General features: G+C 51.1%; 1 protein-coding gene across 1 annotated transcript; it reads left to right on the plus strand.

Moving 5' to 3' along the window:
* The first annotated feature begins 3,625 nt into the window (after positions 1 to 3,625).
* NUDC (nuclear distribution C, dynein complex regulator) lies at positions 3,626 to 14,400 on the plus strand. Its single transcript, XM_027864810.1, has 9 exons — positions 3,626 to 3,812; positions 4,897 to 4,974; positions 11,295 to 11,498; positions 11,591 to 11,668; positions 12,512 to 12,631; positions 12,712 to 12,906; positions 13,515 to 13,598; positions 13,697 to 13,815; positions 14,100 to 14,400. Exons 1-9 carry the CDS (start codon positions 3,732 to 3,734, stop codon positions 14,149 to 14,151), a joined length of 1,011 nt encoding a protein of 336 aa, XP_027720611.1. The 5' UTR covers positions 3,626 to 3,731; the 3' UTR covers positions 14,152 to 14,400.
* Positions 14,401 to 14,869: the final 469 nt, after the last annotated feature.

Here is a 14,869-nt window from a genome sequence, read left to right on the forward strand (position 1 = left end):
CCAGATCCTTGTATTGCTGAGAAGGGTTAAGTCTATCAGTATTAGTCATCGCATAGCATGGCTGTTACCGTGTACAGCGTTCTCCTGGTTCTGCTCACGTACTCAGCATCAGACCATACAACAGACTAGAGTCTTCTACTCTATACAGAAGGTTGAAGGTCTGGAAACATTGTACGTGACCTCTAGTCTTAGGCCACATAGACAGGTGTATGTTTGCTTCCACCGTTCACTTCAGCAGGAACTCTTGACACTCTACTTCTGCCACAGCTGCTGAGAAAGTCCACTCATAAAACTGTGGATAAGTCCATGCAACTGCCATGGACTGTCCAAGGCAGTCATTAATGGCTCCTTCGGGGAGGGGTGAGCTCCCCCCTTCCCCTTCCCCTGCATTCAAGAAATAAGTTGAAAGGGGAAAAGTTAAAAACAAAACTCCTGAGAGCTGACTGTCTTTTCTCTCTTACAGGACAGCCCAGAGGGTTGGTTTTGGCAAGACCTCATCCTCTTAGGAACCTTAGTGTAATATGAGTTTGTTGCTCTGGCCCCACTCTGAAGGTCAAGTCTGCCCCATCTATGTGGTAGGTTAATGCAAAATGTCCACAAAGGTGCCTTCTGTCTCTCAGAACCAGGTCCCCAGAGGCTTCCAAGCAGGGGACTCCATCTTAGCTGATTTGGGTAAATCACTTCTCTCTAAGCTTCTGTTTCTTCGTTAAAAAAAAAAAATGAGTTTAGGTCTCAATGACTGGGACTATCCCAAGATAAACTGACTGATTTGGAGCTACTCCTTGATGCTTCGTTAAGGGCAGTTTTCATTATCAGGAGACAGCAGTCTCATACAAGTCAAAGGAGGAGAGAGTATCCAAGAATAGGGATGGTCAATAGGGTCAAAAGCTGCTGAGAGATCAAGAAGGATGGAGACTGAGATGGGCCCATGGGATTTAGCAATTAAGATATAGCCCTTGATTCAAAGAGCTATTCACACAAGACTCTCCATCCGTGGAGATTGATTTCTTGGGGCTCATCAGGCTTGAGGGCCATGAGGAGCAGAGTTGGTAAGAGTCTGGCAGAAGAGAGATCCTGGTCTTGATTCCATCTTCAAAAGAGAAGACACATAGTTCCAAATTCTATTCCAGTTTCTGAAGAGAGAGAAAGATTCTGGGAAGAAATTGAAGAGGAGCCAGAAACCTTAATTGTCTGATTGAGCAATCAATCTCCATTAATGAAGATAATCCCATGCAAATGACCCCTTGAGCCAAGAATTACAAAGAGATCCCCAATAACTAACTTTGGAACTAGCCTAGTTAGAAGCCAGAATTCATCAGGTTAAGCAGTGAGCAGAATCTGATGAAATGGAAGCCAGGGGAATGGACAACCTTTTTTTTTTAAGTTTGGCTGCAAATGGAAGGGAAGATATAGAATGGTAGTTGAGGAGATGGCAAGGTAAAATGAAAGCTTTTTAAGGATGTGAGGGACCATCCTTAAAGTATGTTTGTAGGCAGCAGGAAAGGAGCCTGTAGATACATAAAGTTGAGAGAGAGAGGGAGAGGGAATGACTAAAAAGGTAAGGAAATGAGATAAGAGCACAAGCTGAGGAGTTGGGCTTGGCAAAAAAGGGCCACCTCTTCATAATGGACTGGAACAAAGGAGGAGGGAATGGGGCATGATGTAAAAGATTTTTGAGATAAGGGAAACTAATGACAGATGGCTTCTGTTTTCTCAGAAAAGTATTATCTACTGATAATAAAATCTGGGAGTACTTGGTAATGGAAGGCAAAATAGGTAACATATCCACTAAAAGCATTTGGTGTCCTCCAAAGGTCCTTGATTTTAGCTGCATTTTCTCTCTCTCTGTCTCTCTGTCTCTGTCTCTGTCTCTCCCTCCCTCCCTCTCTCTCTCTTCTACACAGTGTCGATCAAATGTGGGTCTTTGGTGATAAAGGAATGAAGGAATGTTTAAAGCATTTGTTAATATTTTGCTTCTCTCGCACATTTTTATTTTATGACTTTTGCACACATTTTAATTTTCTTATCTGTTTATGCTACATTGTTTTTCCCTCTAAGGAAGTACAAACTTCTTGAGGTCAGGGACTGAAGGGGGAGGGGTTTAGGGTGCTCCTAGATGCACAGAGGCACCCCAAGATGGCAGGAAAAAGCCCAAATCGCGGTACGGATCTGCCTGAATGAATTCAACCCAGATCTTCCAGCCAGAGAAAAAGTTTATTAAAGATAAGCATATAGGCCAGACTCCAAAGGAACCAAAACATCAGTGATCTAAATGGGGCTAATGTAGTCAGGTGACCCTTGTAAGGACGAGCCAGTGAGGCAGTCTCAGCCTCTTGGGCATGAAGAAAGCTCAGCGTCTGAGTGGGGCCTGGGGTGGTTAGGCCACGTAATTCCCGTGAGGACGAGGGGGCTAGAGCCTCAGCCTCTAGGCTTGAGGACAGCTCATCGTCAGAATGGGGCAAAGATGAGTCTTAAGTACAGAAAGACTGGGGGAGTGGTCTAGGAGTGGCCAAGCAGTTTGGGGTGAGGGGAGGCAGGGCATAGGGAGATCTGGATAGGGGTGGCCAGCAAGCTGGGGTGAACGGAACACCTGGGTCCAGGACCTTGTGGCGCCTAGCTAGGATTAAGGGTGAGAATGGTCAGGATGGCAAAATAATGGAAGGAGAGGTCAGTTGAAGGGTCCAGGTTTGAATTTCTGTTTGGAATGTCTGACAGATTTGAACAGACAATGAGAATAGATAATGAAGGGAACTGGAAGGGGGGGAAGTCTGCTTTTCAAAGGGAAATAAGGCAGCTTCCAAAACTTTAAGGGTTTCCTGGGACTGGTAAACAAAGTGAAGCCAGGTTCTTTTCAGGGCCAGAGAAGAAAGATGCATTTGAATAAGCTTAAAAGGTGAGGCCAGGCTTTGGAAAAGGGCTTAACTATAAAACTATTAGTGGCAAAGATCTTGGCTTCTGAAACTGAATGAAACCCTCTTCAGGACTTTTTTATTTTTAGTGGTTTGTGTTTCTACAGTCATTTCCAAAACAATCATTTCCAGTGGTTGCTGAAAGACAGTGTTTAACAAATGCTAGTTGAATGACAAACAAACAGACAAACAAATGCCTAATGCAGGATTCAAACCCAGGTTTCTTTTTGCTCCCGGTTCATATTCCCTGTGCTACTTCATACTGCCCATGAATGAATGAATGAATGAATGAACGAACGGCTGCAGTTGGGGAATAACGCTGGAACCAGATTTGAGTTTCCTTAAGTACAAGAGCCCTGAATTTAGGAACTTGAGACTTCGCTGGTGAGGACCGGCCAGAGAGAAATGCGGCAGGAAAGTCCAACCCTTTTATTTCCTAACCCGTGACTCCCATGCATTGAATTAGGCCTAGAGTTTTCTGGAAAGCTCGAGGGCACCTGGTAACGATAGCAACACAGCCAAACAACCGGTCTAATTCAGCTCCTCCCCTCGCCCCCGGATGTTCTCGCCAATTGGTCGCAAGGACAGCCAATTCTCGGGCGGAGAGGCCAGCTTCTCGCTCAGCCATTGGCCGAGCGCGGCGAGGCGGGTTGGGGAGCACCGAGCTCAGCGAGTCTGAGGCTGCGCGGCGGCGCTGCACTTCCGGTTCGACTGCGGAAGGAAGGCGGAGGCGGCCGCAGGGAACCGTTGGAGCGGCCCCGGGAGTGGGAGAAGGGCCTGAACAGCGATCAGAGCGAGCGGCTGAGCCAAGGGGCCGGCGAGATGGGCGGGGAGCAGGAAGAGGAGCGCTTCGACGGCATGTTGCTGGCCATGGCCCAGCAGCACGAGGGCGGCGTGCAGGAGGTAACGGGGCCGCGGCGGGAGAGAGGGACCGGCCGCCCCCCACGTGCCAGAGGGCTCGCGGCGGTCAGGGCCCTCTTCTCCCCCCCCAGCCTTCATCCTCCCCATCCCCATTCCCATTCCATCTCTTTTCATCCTGGGCCTCAGATCTGCCCCCTCAAACCCCTCCGTGACCTGTTCTCCGGATCTCTGCCCTCCCACCCCATCCTGGTCTCCGGGTCCCAAACCGATCTCCAGATCTTCTCCTTCCTAATCCTGGTTTCCAGAGTCCCCCCTCCCACTTTGATCTCCTGATCTCCACCCCGCCCCCTTCCTGGTTTCCAAGCCTCCCTCTTCCCCCCACCCCCATCCTGCTTCTGTCCCCCTCACCTTCACCATCCTGATCTTCAGTTTCACTCGCCCCACTCCCCCCACCTCAGTATTTTCCAAGATTCTCCTCCCATCCCTATTCTTTATCCTGATCTCCAGGTCTTTTCCCTCCCTCATTCCTCATCCCTGATTCCCTGATTCTCCCCCTTCCCCCTCCATCTTGATCCCTTCCAGGTCTCTCCCTTGCCCCCATCCTGACTCCTTTCCAGGTCTCCCTTCTATCTGTGGTGTTACTGCTCTCTAGTTCCCTTCTCCATGCTGACACCTTCAACCACCTCCAGTCCCTTCATTATTCCCATACCCTTCACTTCCACCCTTGCATAGACAACTAGACTAAGGAGGCAGTTCGGTTTTTGTACTTACTTTGGGGTAGGGGAAGGCATGGCTTTTGTAGCCATGGGGGCCCATACACAAACAGCATTTTAAAATGAACCATTCAGCTTATATTGGAGGAGAAGGGTGGTTGTAGAGTGCCTGAGCAGGGACTAATACCTGGATTCAGGCCTGGAAAAAGGCTTCCTTGAGGAGGCTTCAGCTGGGATTGGAAGGAGGGAAAGGATGAGAGGAAGGAAGGAAGATCACATCCAAGATGGGCCTGGCTACTCAGGGCAAGTTGAAAAATTGAACAAGTCCATTATCAGACAAGTATTAAAAAACATTTAGAAGAATCCCAGCTATTTAACCTGTATCCTCAGCTCTCTCTCTCTCTGTCTTCCAGCTTGTCAACACTTTCTTCAGCTTCCTGCGACGAAAAACAGACTTCTTCATTGGTGGCGAGGAGGGGATGGCTGAGAAGGTGAGGTGTCAGGCTTTGGCTCCTCCCTTGGGGGCTCAAAATTAACCTGTTTGTGGCCTTGCCTCAGTACCCGCCGTGTACCGGGGCTCCCCTTTTGTTTGGGAAGTTGTTCTATTTTACAAAGCTTCTGTCCATCACTTCAAGTGCTTAATGAGACATTGAGGGTAGCATAGCCAGCCCTTCTCTGGTCAGAGCCCAAATGACCAACCATGAGAACTTTATATAGGATTACACAGTGCTAAGTGGTAAGAGTGAGGTCTGCTGAAACCCCAAAGGCCTTTTTGACTCCCAGGAGTGGTGAAGGTAGCAGCAGTGGCAGTAATTTTACATTTCATCTCTTTTGGTTTTTGTAATTTTAGAATGAGCTTCCTAGCATCATAGATGCAGAACCAGAAGGGCCCTTAGAGGTCATCTATTCTAACCCCTGTTATTTTACAGGTGAGGAAACTGAGTCTCAGAGAGGTGAAGGTGGTAAATGGCAGGGCTAGTATTTCACTGGATCAGATCTGCCTGCAAACCCTGGGCTCACTGCAGTGCTCACCAACCCGCCTTGGAAGTTAGCCTGACTGGCATTAAACCCAGCCCCTCTGGCCCCACATCCAGGGTTCTTTCCACTAGGCCACACTGCCTCCTATGATTCCTGAGGAAGGGATCTTGGACACCCAACAGATGAGGAAGCTGAGGCCCAGGGAGGAAACATGAATTGTCTAAGGTCACACAAGTAAAGAGCTAAGAGCATTTATTGTGTTCTTCTGGGCACTTGCAAAGATACAGTTTTAGAGAAAATATAGTGCAAGACTTCATAGAGATCTCTCTGGAGAGGTAAGGGGTGAGCACCAACAGAATTAACTGTAGTTTCACAAAGTGCTGTGAGATTTGTTGAGAAAGAATGCTAGGTGGATCTTCCACATGTATGGAGACAAAAATGTGGAGGTGGGAAAGTTTGGGCTGGGTCTGAGGCATTTTTTTTTTTAAGGCAATTGGGGTTAAGTGACTTGCCCAGGGTCACACAGCTAGTAAGTGTCAAGTGTTTGGTCTGAGGTCGGATTTGAACTCAGGTCCTCCTGACGTCAGGGCTGGTGCTGTATCCATGGTCTGAGGTATTCTCACAGCTGTTCCATATGCTTTCTGAAGAGCTCTCTTTCTCATCAAGGCATATCCTTGTTCCTGCTGTCATGCAGTGTGTATAGAAGTCTAGCTGTAAACACTCCAGTTTTAAGTAATTGTCTTCTCATATTTGTCAAGTTAAGTCAGCAAGCTTTTATTGGCAACTCTGTGCCAGGCATATCCTGAGCTGGAGATGCAAAGAAAGGCAAAACACAGCCCCTGCCTTGGAGCCCACAGTCTGTGGGGGGAGGCAACAGGCAGGTGGGGATGGACAAATAAGATGGATACAGGACAAATGGAAGGTAATGCACAAGAGAGAAAGGCCAAGCAGGTGGGGAAGGCTGAAAAAGCCTTCTTGCAGAATGTGGGATTTGAACTTGGCCTGGAAGGAAACCAGGAGACTGAAGAGAAGGAAGCACAGAGGACAGCCAGTGAAAGGTCAGTGGGTCATACCAAGAGTGCAAGGGCTGGGGCGGGGGAGGGGAGAGGGTGTGAGGGAGAGAGGAGTGTCAGTCAGACCTGGGCTTTAGGAAAATCACTTTGATGGCTGAGTGCAGGCTGAACTAAAATGGGAAGAGACTGGAGGCAGAGAGCCCAAGTAGCAGGGTATAATAGTCCAGGTGTGTAAGGATGAGGGCTTGCTCCAAGGTAGTGACAGTACAGGGAAGAGGATGTATTTGAGAAGTCTTATGAAGGGATAGTCGACAGGCCTTGGCAACAGATTGGATCTGGGGGTTAGGGGGAGAGAGGGAAGATTTGAGGATGAGCCTAAGGTGGGGAGCCTGGTAACTGGGTGGATGGCCATACCCTTGACAGTAACAGGAAAAGTGAAAAGAAAGAAGGAGGGGGCTTTGGAGGGAAGGTAATGAGTTCACTTTGGGACATGTTGAGATTAAGATACCTAGGGGATGTCAGTTTGAAATGTCCAACCGGCAGTTGGAGATGTGAGTCTGGAGGTCAGCAGAAAAGTCAAAGCAGGTTACGTAGATATGAGATTCATTAGCACAGAGATGATAATTAGATCACCAAGTGAAACAGTATGGAGGAAGAGAAGAGGGTCTGGGACGGAACCCTAAGGGACGCTTAAGGTTCACAGACTTATCCTAGATGGAGATAGCACGGAAGGAAACTGAGAAGGGGTAGGAGGAGAAGAATAAGAGAGCAGTGTCACCAAAGCCTTGAGAGATTACCAAGAAGAGGGTGATCAGCAGTTTCAAAGGCTGAAGAGAGGCCAGAAAGGATGAGGATTGAGAAAAGGCCATTGGATTTGACAAGTGAGAGATCATTGGAAACTCTGGAAGGATGGGGGGGCGGTGTCATCAGGAGCCAGACGGAAGAGAGTTAAGAGAGTGAGACAGAAGCACGTGGGAGACCCCGATTGTGAATGGACTTCTCGAGGTTAGCCTCAGAAGGGAGGAGAGAGAGGCTGACAAGAGGGACGGACATGGGCGTCTTACAGGAGGGTTTGTGGAGGAAGGGGGAGATGGGTATGTTTGTAGGCAAGAAAGAGCAACCAGGGAGACAGGAAGAGAGAGAGTAAAGATTGGTGGGAAGTCTGCTGGAGGAGACAGGAATAAATGGGGTCACCTGTGTGTGTAGTGGGCTTTGCCTTGGCAAGAAGTTTCACCTAATTCTGTGAGATCATGGCAAAAGGCATCTGACTGATGTGAGAGGAGGGAACGGGTAAGAGGGAGCTCTCAGCAAATGGCTTCACATTTTCTAGTGTGTCATGGGAAGATAATGTTTGTTAGTACTTAGCTCCCCAAAAGCTGAAAATCAACAAAATCACTTTTATTGACTTCTTCATTTCTACAGTTATTTAAAGACTGCTTTGCTGATTCTGCCTCATCTCCTGTCTTTCAATCTTAATTCTTGGCACATATACCCTCCCAGACCAGCTGCCTCACTCATACCTGGCCAGGAAAGCCTGTCAATGAGTGAGAAGAGTCTTGGAGTCACAAAAGTCCCTTTCCTTCCCTCGACCTGAGCTTCCATGAAATCTGAAATGAGAAGGTTGGACCTCTAAGGTCCATTCCAGCATGAAGTCTGGGATCTTGGGATCCTGTCTGAAACGAACCAAAGGCATCTTGAGGTCTGAGGACTGGCTCCCGAGATGTTGAGATACTGGGCCAGTCACTCATCGGTACGCCAGGCCCCGTGGTGGATGCTGTGGTACAGAGCCACTAGCAATGGAGCCCCCTCTCAAGGAGAGGATGGAAGAGGTTCAAGGGAAGACAGCCGGTTGTCCTGCGCTTTGTTGAACATACTGAGTAGCATTAGAAATTCTCCCCTTTCCCAAACAGAATTGTCCACATCGTCCCCGGCCATCAGCAGAGATGGCAGGTATTCCACGGCTCACTTTGACGTGGCCAAGCCAACGGGCTGTGGATGTTGTGGGAAGGACACAGGCTTATCTTTGCAGCTCTCCCTCTTGACCTTGGGCAAGTCACCTCTGTCTCTGGGCTTCGGTTGCCTTCTGTGTGAGATGAGGGGGGGTTGGGCTTGGGTAACTCTGAGGCCTTTCTTTGTGTCAGCGGTCAATGGATGTGCTTTGTACGACATCTTTTAGGTCTGGCATGAATGTCCTATTTTCCCTCCATTAAAATGTAATTTAGATACAAAACGTGTTCCTGAAAACAACATCCAGAAGAGTCGAGACGATATCCTTATGTTCTGCTACGTTGGTCCCCAAGTCTTTGTTTCTCGTGCCTGGCCGTCATTTCCTTTGCTGGCTGTCCATCTCTGCCAGACGCTTGGGAGCTCAGCTGCTCCACGCTCTTTGTTTCTGTTACTCTGGTCCTCGCATCTCTCTTCCTGGCTCTACTCGCTTCAGTCCGCATCAGCTCCTGTAATCTTTCTGTATTTCTCTGAATTCCTTGGGTTTGTCTTTGCTTCGTTGTCATTGGAATGTGGCACGTGAACACTTCTCCCCTCCGTTCAGTATTCTGGTGAACCCGACTCTGTTTCTGGCCTGTTCTTTCAGATAGTTTTAAAAACGTGGATTTCAGTCTTGTTGGAAGTATTCCATCACTTTGGAACATGGGTCTGTCTCCATTTTGTTCCCCATATTTCGTATGATTTTGAGGAATGGATTTGCTGCCCTCCCTCAGTCCATGATGTTAGCCAAATCACCTTCCCTCTCCAAGCCTCCATTTCCTCATCTCTAAGATGATGATAATAGCGGTAGCACCCACCTCCCAGGGTTGTCATGAAGTGAGCTGATGGAGGAAAAGCACCAGCTGAACGCTGGACTGCGAAACTCTATGTAAGGCTTGGTTGTCATTGGGCATTGCCGTGCTGAGCCCTCCAAGGTGGGACTGGACAAATTCAGATTAGCAAGTGGTCCCTAGGGATTCCATCCTGGCACCACGGGTTTGTTTTGGTTTGATTTTGGTTTTGGTTTTCAGTTTTTTGGCTAAGCCTTGCTTGAGTTAGAGGCCTTGGCCTTCCTCACCTCATGAGGCTGAGAAGTAGTCCTGTTGCCCAGGTTAGCAGATGGGTTGAAGGGATCCATTCCCCTCATTAAAGGTCCTCTTCCTGAGGTTGGCCTTTCCTGGGCGCCTGTGCTAAGCTGCCACCCCCTCAAACTCCCTGGCCCAGAGTTCTCTGAGAGGCCTGCAGCTAGAGCCTGGCTGCCGGGCAGGGCTTCTGCACTGTGCCATGTGGGGGCTGCAGCTGTTAGAGGAGACATATTTGACCACAAAAGTTTGGTTTTGAGTCCTAGCTCTGCCGCTTAGCACTTTGAACTCTTTGGCCAGTTACGGGCCAGGCTGCTCAAGTCTCCCCCCACCTCCACATTGATCAGGTATGGAGAATAATGGGGATTAAACTGCCCAGAGTTGTGGCAGAAGTGCTGGGAAAACCCTCCAGAGCCACGTCAGGGCCAGAAGCAAATTGGGAGCTCTGACCCACTGCTCTGCTCTTAGCCATCCAAATGGAGCTGAGAAGGGAGCCCCAGGCCCATCTGCTGAGCCTGTGGGTGCCACCAGAGACACCGGAAGAAGGGCCACAGGACAGAAGGGAAGAGAACGGCACATCATGGAGGCCAGCAAGAGTGACTGAATGCTGGCAGAATTCTAGAGTGTGTTCTCAAGGAGGGTGTGTGCAGGGAATGCCTAGAAGTGGGGATACTGTGATCAGAAAGTAGCAGCTCAGCTCCCTCAAACCCATGCCAGACAAGACTGATCTCCTGACTCTGGCAGATTAGGGGATGTGTAGTGGGGTATTTAGCACATTTACAAATGACCCAAAATTGGGGGGACAAGCAAAAGCCCAAATAGTCTCCACACTGGCAGTCAGAATCAGATGAGATCAGATAGAGTTGGGGTGAATATAAAGGCTTAGACCAGTCCAGAAAATCAACTTCTGAAGTCCAGTGGTGAAGCATTGCTAAATACCAGTTCATCTGAAAAAGGGTCTGGGGGTTAATGGCTTGCCAGCTTAGTGTGAGTCAGTAATATTAGAAAGCAGCCAGAACAGTGACTGTAGCCTCAGGCTGCATTAGAAGCCATCTAGAGGCCAAGCCAGGCAGGGCAGGAAGATAAGTAATACACTGATTCCTACCCTGATGTAGCCGCATCTTCAGGACTTGGATGAGATGGTGAAGGAGCTGGGGATGGTGAGCCTGGAAAGGGGCACCTGGGGTGGGGTGGGGATAGAAGAGTGAGCCCCAACTCTGACATCCTGTGTTCTGAGGGCCCTCCCAGGTCTGACATCCTGTGTTCTGAGGGCCCTCCCAGCTCTGACACCCTGTGTTCTTAGGGCCCCCCAGCTCTGACATTCTGTATTCTAAGGGCCCTCCCAGTTCTGACATTCTGTGTTCTTAGGGCCCTCCCAGCTCCGACATTCTGTGTTCTTAGGGCCCTCCCAGCTCTGACAGTCTGTGTTCTGAGGGCCCTCCCAGCTCTGACAGTCTGTGTTCTGAGGGCCCTCCTAACTCTGATACCCTGTGTTCTAAGGCCCCTCCCAGCTCTGACATTCTGTGTTTTCGGGGTTATAAGCTTTAGGCTGTGTCCTATACAAGATAGCTATGGGCTGGGATGAGCAGGGAAGGCTTTCTGGGCTTTGCGCTGGGCCTTGGAGGGTGGATAGGGTTGGGTTGGCTCTTCCTGAGGTACCAGAGCAGTGATGCAGAAGGATGCAGAGGAGGGGGAAAGCTCGAGCTCTCCCATCTCAACTGTTTTCAGGCATCACCTCTATCTTTTCTTCTCCAGCTCATCAATGAGACATTCCGCCACCACAACCAGTTGGCCCAGAAGGGGCGTCGAGAGAAGCAGGCGAGGCAGGAAGCTGAGCGGCGAGAAAAGGCTGAGCGAGCGGTGCGACTGGCCCGTGAGGCCCAGCAGGAGGCCTCTGGGCCCCAGATCAAGGAGCTGACGGACGAGGAGGCCGAAAGGCTCCAGCTGGAGATTGACCGGGTGAGACAGAGGCCCAGGGCCTGATGGCACAGTGTGCATGGGTGGTCAGGCCAGGGCACCCTGGCACACAATGCTTGTTTTTTTTTCCATAGAGGAAGGGCGAGGAAAACAATCAGAAGGGGGACGGACCAGCTCAGCCCTTGAACAGCTCCAACTCAGCGGTGAAACAGGTGAAGAATCAGGCAGGGCATCAGATGGCCAGTGTCTTCACTGCCCCCTCACCCCAAGGGCTTTGTTATCAGTTTATTTTTCACACTGCCCCTTTCCTAAATGCACTGGAAGAGCCTTGGCCATTCTAGATTTCTAGTTCCACTTTGCCAGGAACAGATTAGGCAAGTCATTTTCTCTCTCGAGGCCTTAATTTTCTCATCTGTAAAATGGGGATAATTCCTACCCCATCTGTTTCCCAGATCTGTCATGATGAAATGAATATAGTTGATTTAAAGGCACTTTTTAAACTGTAAACGTCTCCTGTGGGAGGCAGCTGGCATAATGGATGGAGAGCTGGGTTCAGGTCCTCCCTCTGACCCCTGCTGGATGTGACCCTGGGCACACCTCTCAGGGTTCTAGGCAAGTTGACCTGCAATGGTAGAAAGTGTCCTCCCCCAGAAGTTTCTGTATCATGAACCAGTGGAAGGTAGTCCTATCATGGTGGGCCTTCCCCATATGGAGGTGGGCCGCCAAGCAGCCCCTCTCAGAGGCTGGATTGGCATCAGAACTCCAGGGCAGGCCTCCCATGCCTTAGTCTGCGTCAGGGGAGGGGGTACACGCCAGATAAAATGGCCAGTCTCTGATGAAGGAGGTGAGTGCAGTCCTGGCCATCTCTGAGCTCTGCCTTCTGGACGTGGCGAACTCTGCAAGGCCACGTCATGGTGTTCCTCATTCTTCTCTAGCCCGTGGTATTGCACAGACCAGGCTGGCTCTTTCTGCGAGGGTGTCCCATGGGGATGGGGTGGAGGTGGGCAGGGGAGGCAGGCAGGGGAGCCAGGAGTCTGACCTCTGGTTCTGAGCAGGAGGCTGATGATGACGAAGAGGAGGAAGATGAAAAGGACAAAGGGAAACTGAGACCTAACGCAGGCAATGGAGCTGACCTCCCCCACTACCGGTGGACACAGACCCTGTCTGAGTTGGATGTGAGTGGTCAGGGAGATGGGCATGGAGGGGGACTCCTTGCAGCAAACAGGCCTCATCTCCTGTCACGTCCCATCCTCAGCTGGCCGTGCCCTTCTCTGTGAGCTTCCGACTGAAGGGCAAGGACGTGGTCGTGGACATTCAGCGGCGGCATCTGCAGGTGGGGCTGAAGGGGCAGCCCCCACTCATTGCCGGTGAGCTCTACAATGAGGTCAAGGTGGAGGAGAGCTCCTGGCTCATTGAAGATGGCAAGGTGGTGACAGTGCACCTGGAAAAGGTGGGGCCCTAGCAACTGTCTGTCCCCCTGGTGGCAATTAGGGAGGCTGAGGAAGCAGGCGGAGGTTTGGGGGGGATTAGAGAGGCCGAGGAGGCAGGGGGATGTTTGGGGGGTGCCCTAGGGAAGCTGAGGAGGCAGGGAGAGGTTTGGGGGGATCAGAGAGGCCGAAGAGGCAGGGGGATGTTTGGGGGGTGCCCTAGGGAAGCTGAGGAGGCAGGGAGAGGTTTGGGGGAATCAGAGAGGCCGAAGAGGCAGGGGGATGTTTGGGGGTACCCTAGGGAAGCTGAGGAGGCAGGGGGAGGTTTGGGGAGATAAGAGAGGCTGAAGAGGCAGGGGGATATTTGGGGGTGCCCTAGGGAAGCTGAGGAGGCAGGGAGAGGTTTGGGGGGATTAGAGAGACCAAAGAAGCAGAGGGATGTTTGGGGGGTGCCCTAGGGAAGCTGAGGAGGCAGGGAGAGGTTTGGGGGGATCAGAGGGTGAGGAGGGTAAGGATTGGAGAGGAATCTCCAACCCTTCAGGGCTAGGCTTGCTGTCCCTTGGGAGATTCCAGTGTGAACTCCACGAGTTGCTTCCTGTGTATAAACCCATCTCTCCCCCTGCTCCCCCAGATCAACAAGATGGAGTGGTGGAGCCGCGTGGTCTCCACTGACCCTGAGATCAACACCAAGAAGATTAACCCAGAGAACTCTAAGGTGAGCCAGCAGCGGGCATCTGGGCAGGGCTGGCATTGAGCCCGGGGTAGCTCACAGTGGGGGCGCTTATCCTCCTCCTTGCCTGCCTCCCGTGCCAGCTGTCTGACCTCGATAGTGAGACCCGAAGTATGGTGGAGAAGATGATGTATGACCAGCGGCAGAAATCCATGGGCCTGCCAACCTCGGAGGAACAAAAGAAGCAGGAGATTCTGAAAAAGTGAGTGTCATTGGGGCCCTAGCGGGCCCCTGAGGAGAACTGTGCTGGCCATCTTTATGCTTTTATAGCACCCCCACACCCATAGGGCCATCTCCAGGGCAAGGCCAATCCTGGCCTAACCAGTAGTCATCGCCCCAGCCTGGGGACGGATGCTGGTGTTGGCACCTCGGTTTCCAACCTCTTGGGGCTGTTCCTAGGTCATGAGGCAGGGAAGCCCTGTCCTTCACCCTCATCTCCTAGCTCTGGCCTGTTTCTGGCTCACTCTCTCTCGCTCTCTTCCCTAGGTTTATGGAGCAGCATCCAGAAATGGACTTTTCCAAAGCCAAATTCAACTAGCATCTTCATACCCCCAACCTTTCCCTTGGGATCCTATGCTCCTCCTCCCCCTTGCCTGACCTCTTTGGACACCTTCTACCCTAGAGGAAGGATTGTAATGCAGGGCCAGGCACAGGATCCCTGGCCCTGGGTGGGCCTTCAGCCCCAAAGGCAACTCCCAGGACTGTTCCTGGAGCCTCCAGGGTGGGAGGAGAAAGCAGCTTGTACTCCCCTCTGCCTGTTACAGAAGTAAAGGAACGTTTGACCCTGGCCTGTTGTCTTTTCATTAACACCTCCCACGGTGCCCACTGACAGGTGGGACCCCCTACCCCCTCTTTGGCCCCTGCTGCGTGGAGAGGGTAAGCACTCTGAATGGCATTGGCCCAGGCTTCTCTGGCCTGAGCTAGGCTCCTGCCCCCTGGGTAAAGTCCAGCTCTGAGGCCCCTTGTTTGTTCCTCTACAGGGAGCCAAGGTCTTTTGCTGTGCCCGAGGTATCTGGGGCCAATGCCCTGGCAGCTGGAGGGAAGGCCACAGCCGCCTGGCTAGATTGGTTTGTCAGGAGCACTTCTGGGCTGTGGGGCCCCGGGATGCTTCAGCAGGGCACCTGAAAGGGACTAGAAATGTCAGCTCTAGAGACCTTCCATTACAGACTTGCCCGTTTTCAAGAGCCAGGACTATTTTTCAGAGCTGTCTCTGGGGGCCACGAGCCCACTACTTGTCTGTTGTTGGGCAGAGGTTC

The sequence above is a fragment of the Vombatus ursinus genome, unplaced genomic scaffold (assembly GCF_900497805.2).
Source record: "Vombatus ursinus unplaced genomic scaffold, bare-nosed wombat genome assembly UNPS02014777.1, whole genome shotgun sequence".
In the NCBI taxonomy this organism is placed as follows: Eukaryota; Metazoa; Chordata; class Mammalia; order Diprotodontia; family Vombatidae; genus Vombatus; species Vombatus ursinus.

Excerpts from the sequence above, each read along its gene's own strand:
- NUDC (XM_027864810.1), top strand. The coding sequence starts at position 3,732 with ATGGGCGGGGAGCAGGAAGAGGAGCGCTTCGACGGCATGTTGCTGGCC. Across the intron at positions 4,975-11,294 it reads AGGAGGGGATGGCTGAGAAG|CTCATCAATGAGACATTCCG; the intron begins GTGAGGTGTCAG and ends TTTCTTCTCCAG. Across the intron at positions 11,669-12,511 it reads CCAACTCAGCGGTGAAACAG|GAGGCTGATGATGACGAAGA; the intron begins GTGAAGAATCAG and ends GGTTCTGAGCAG.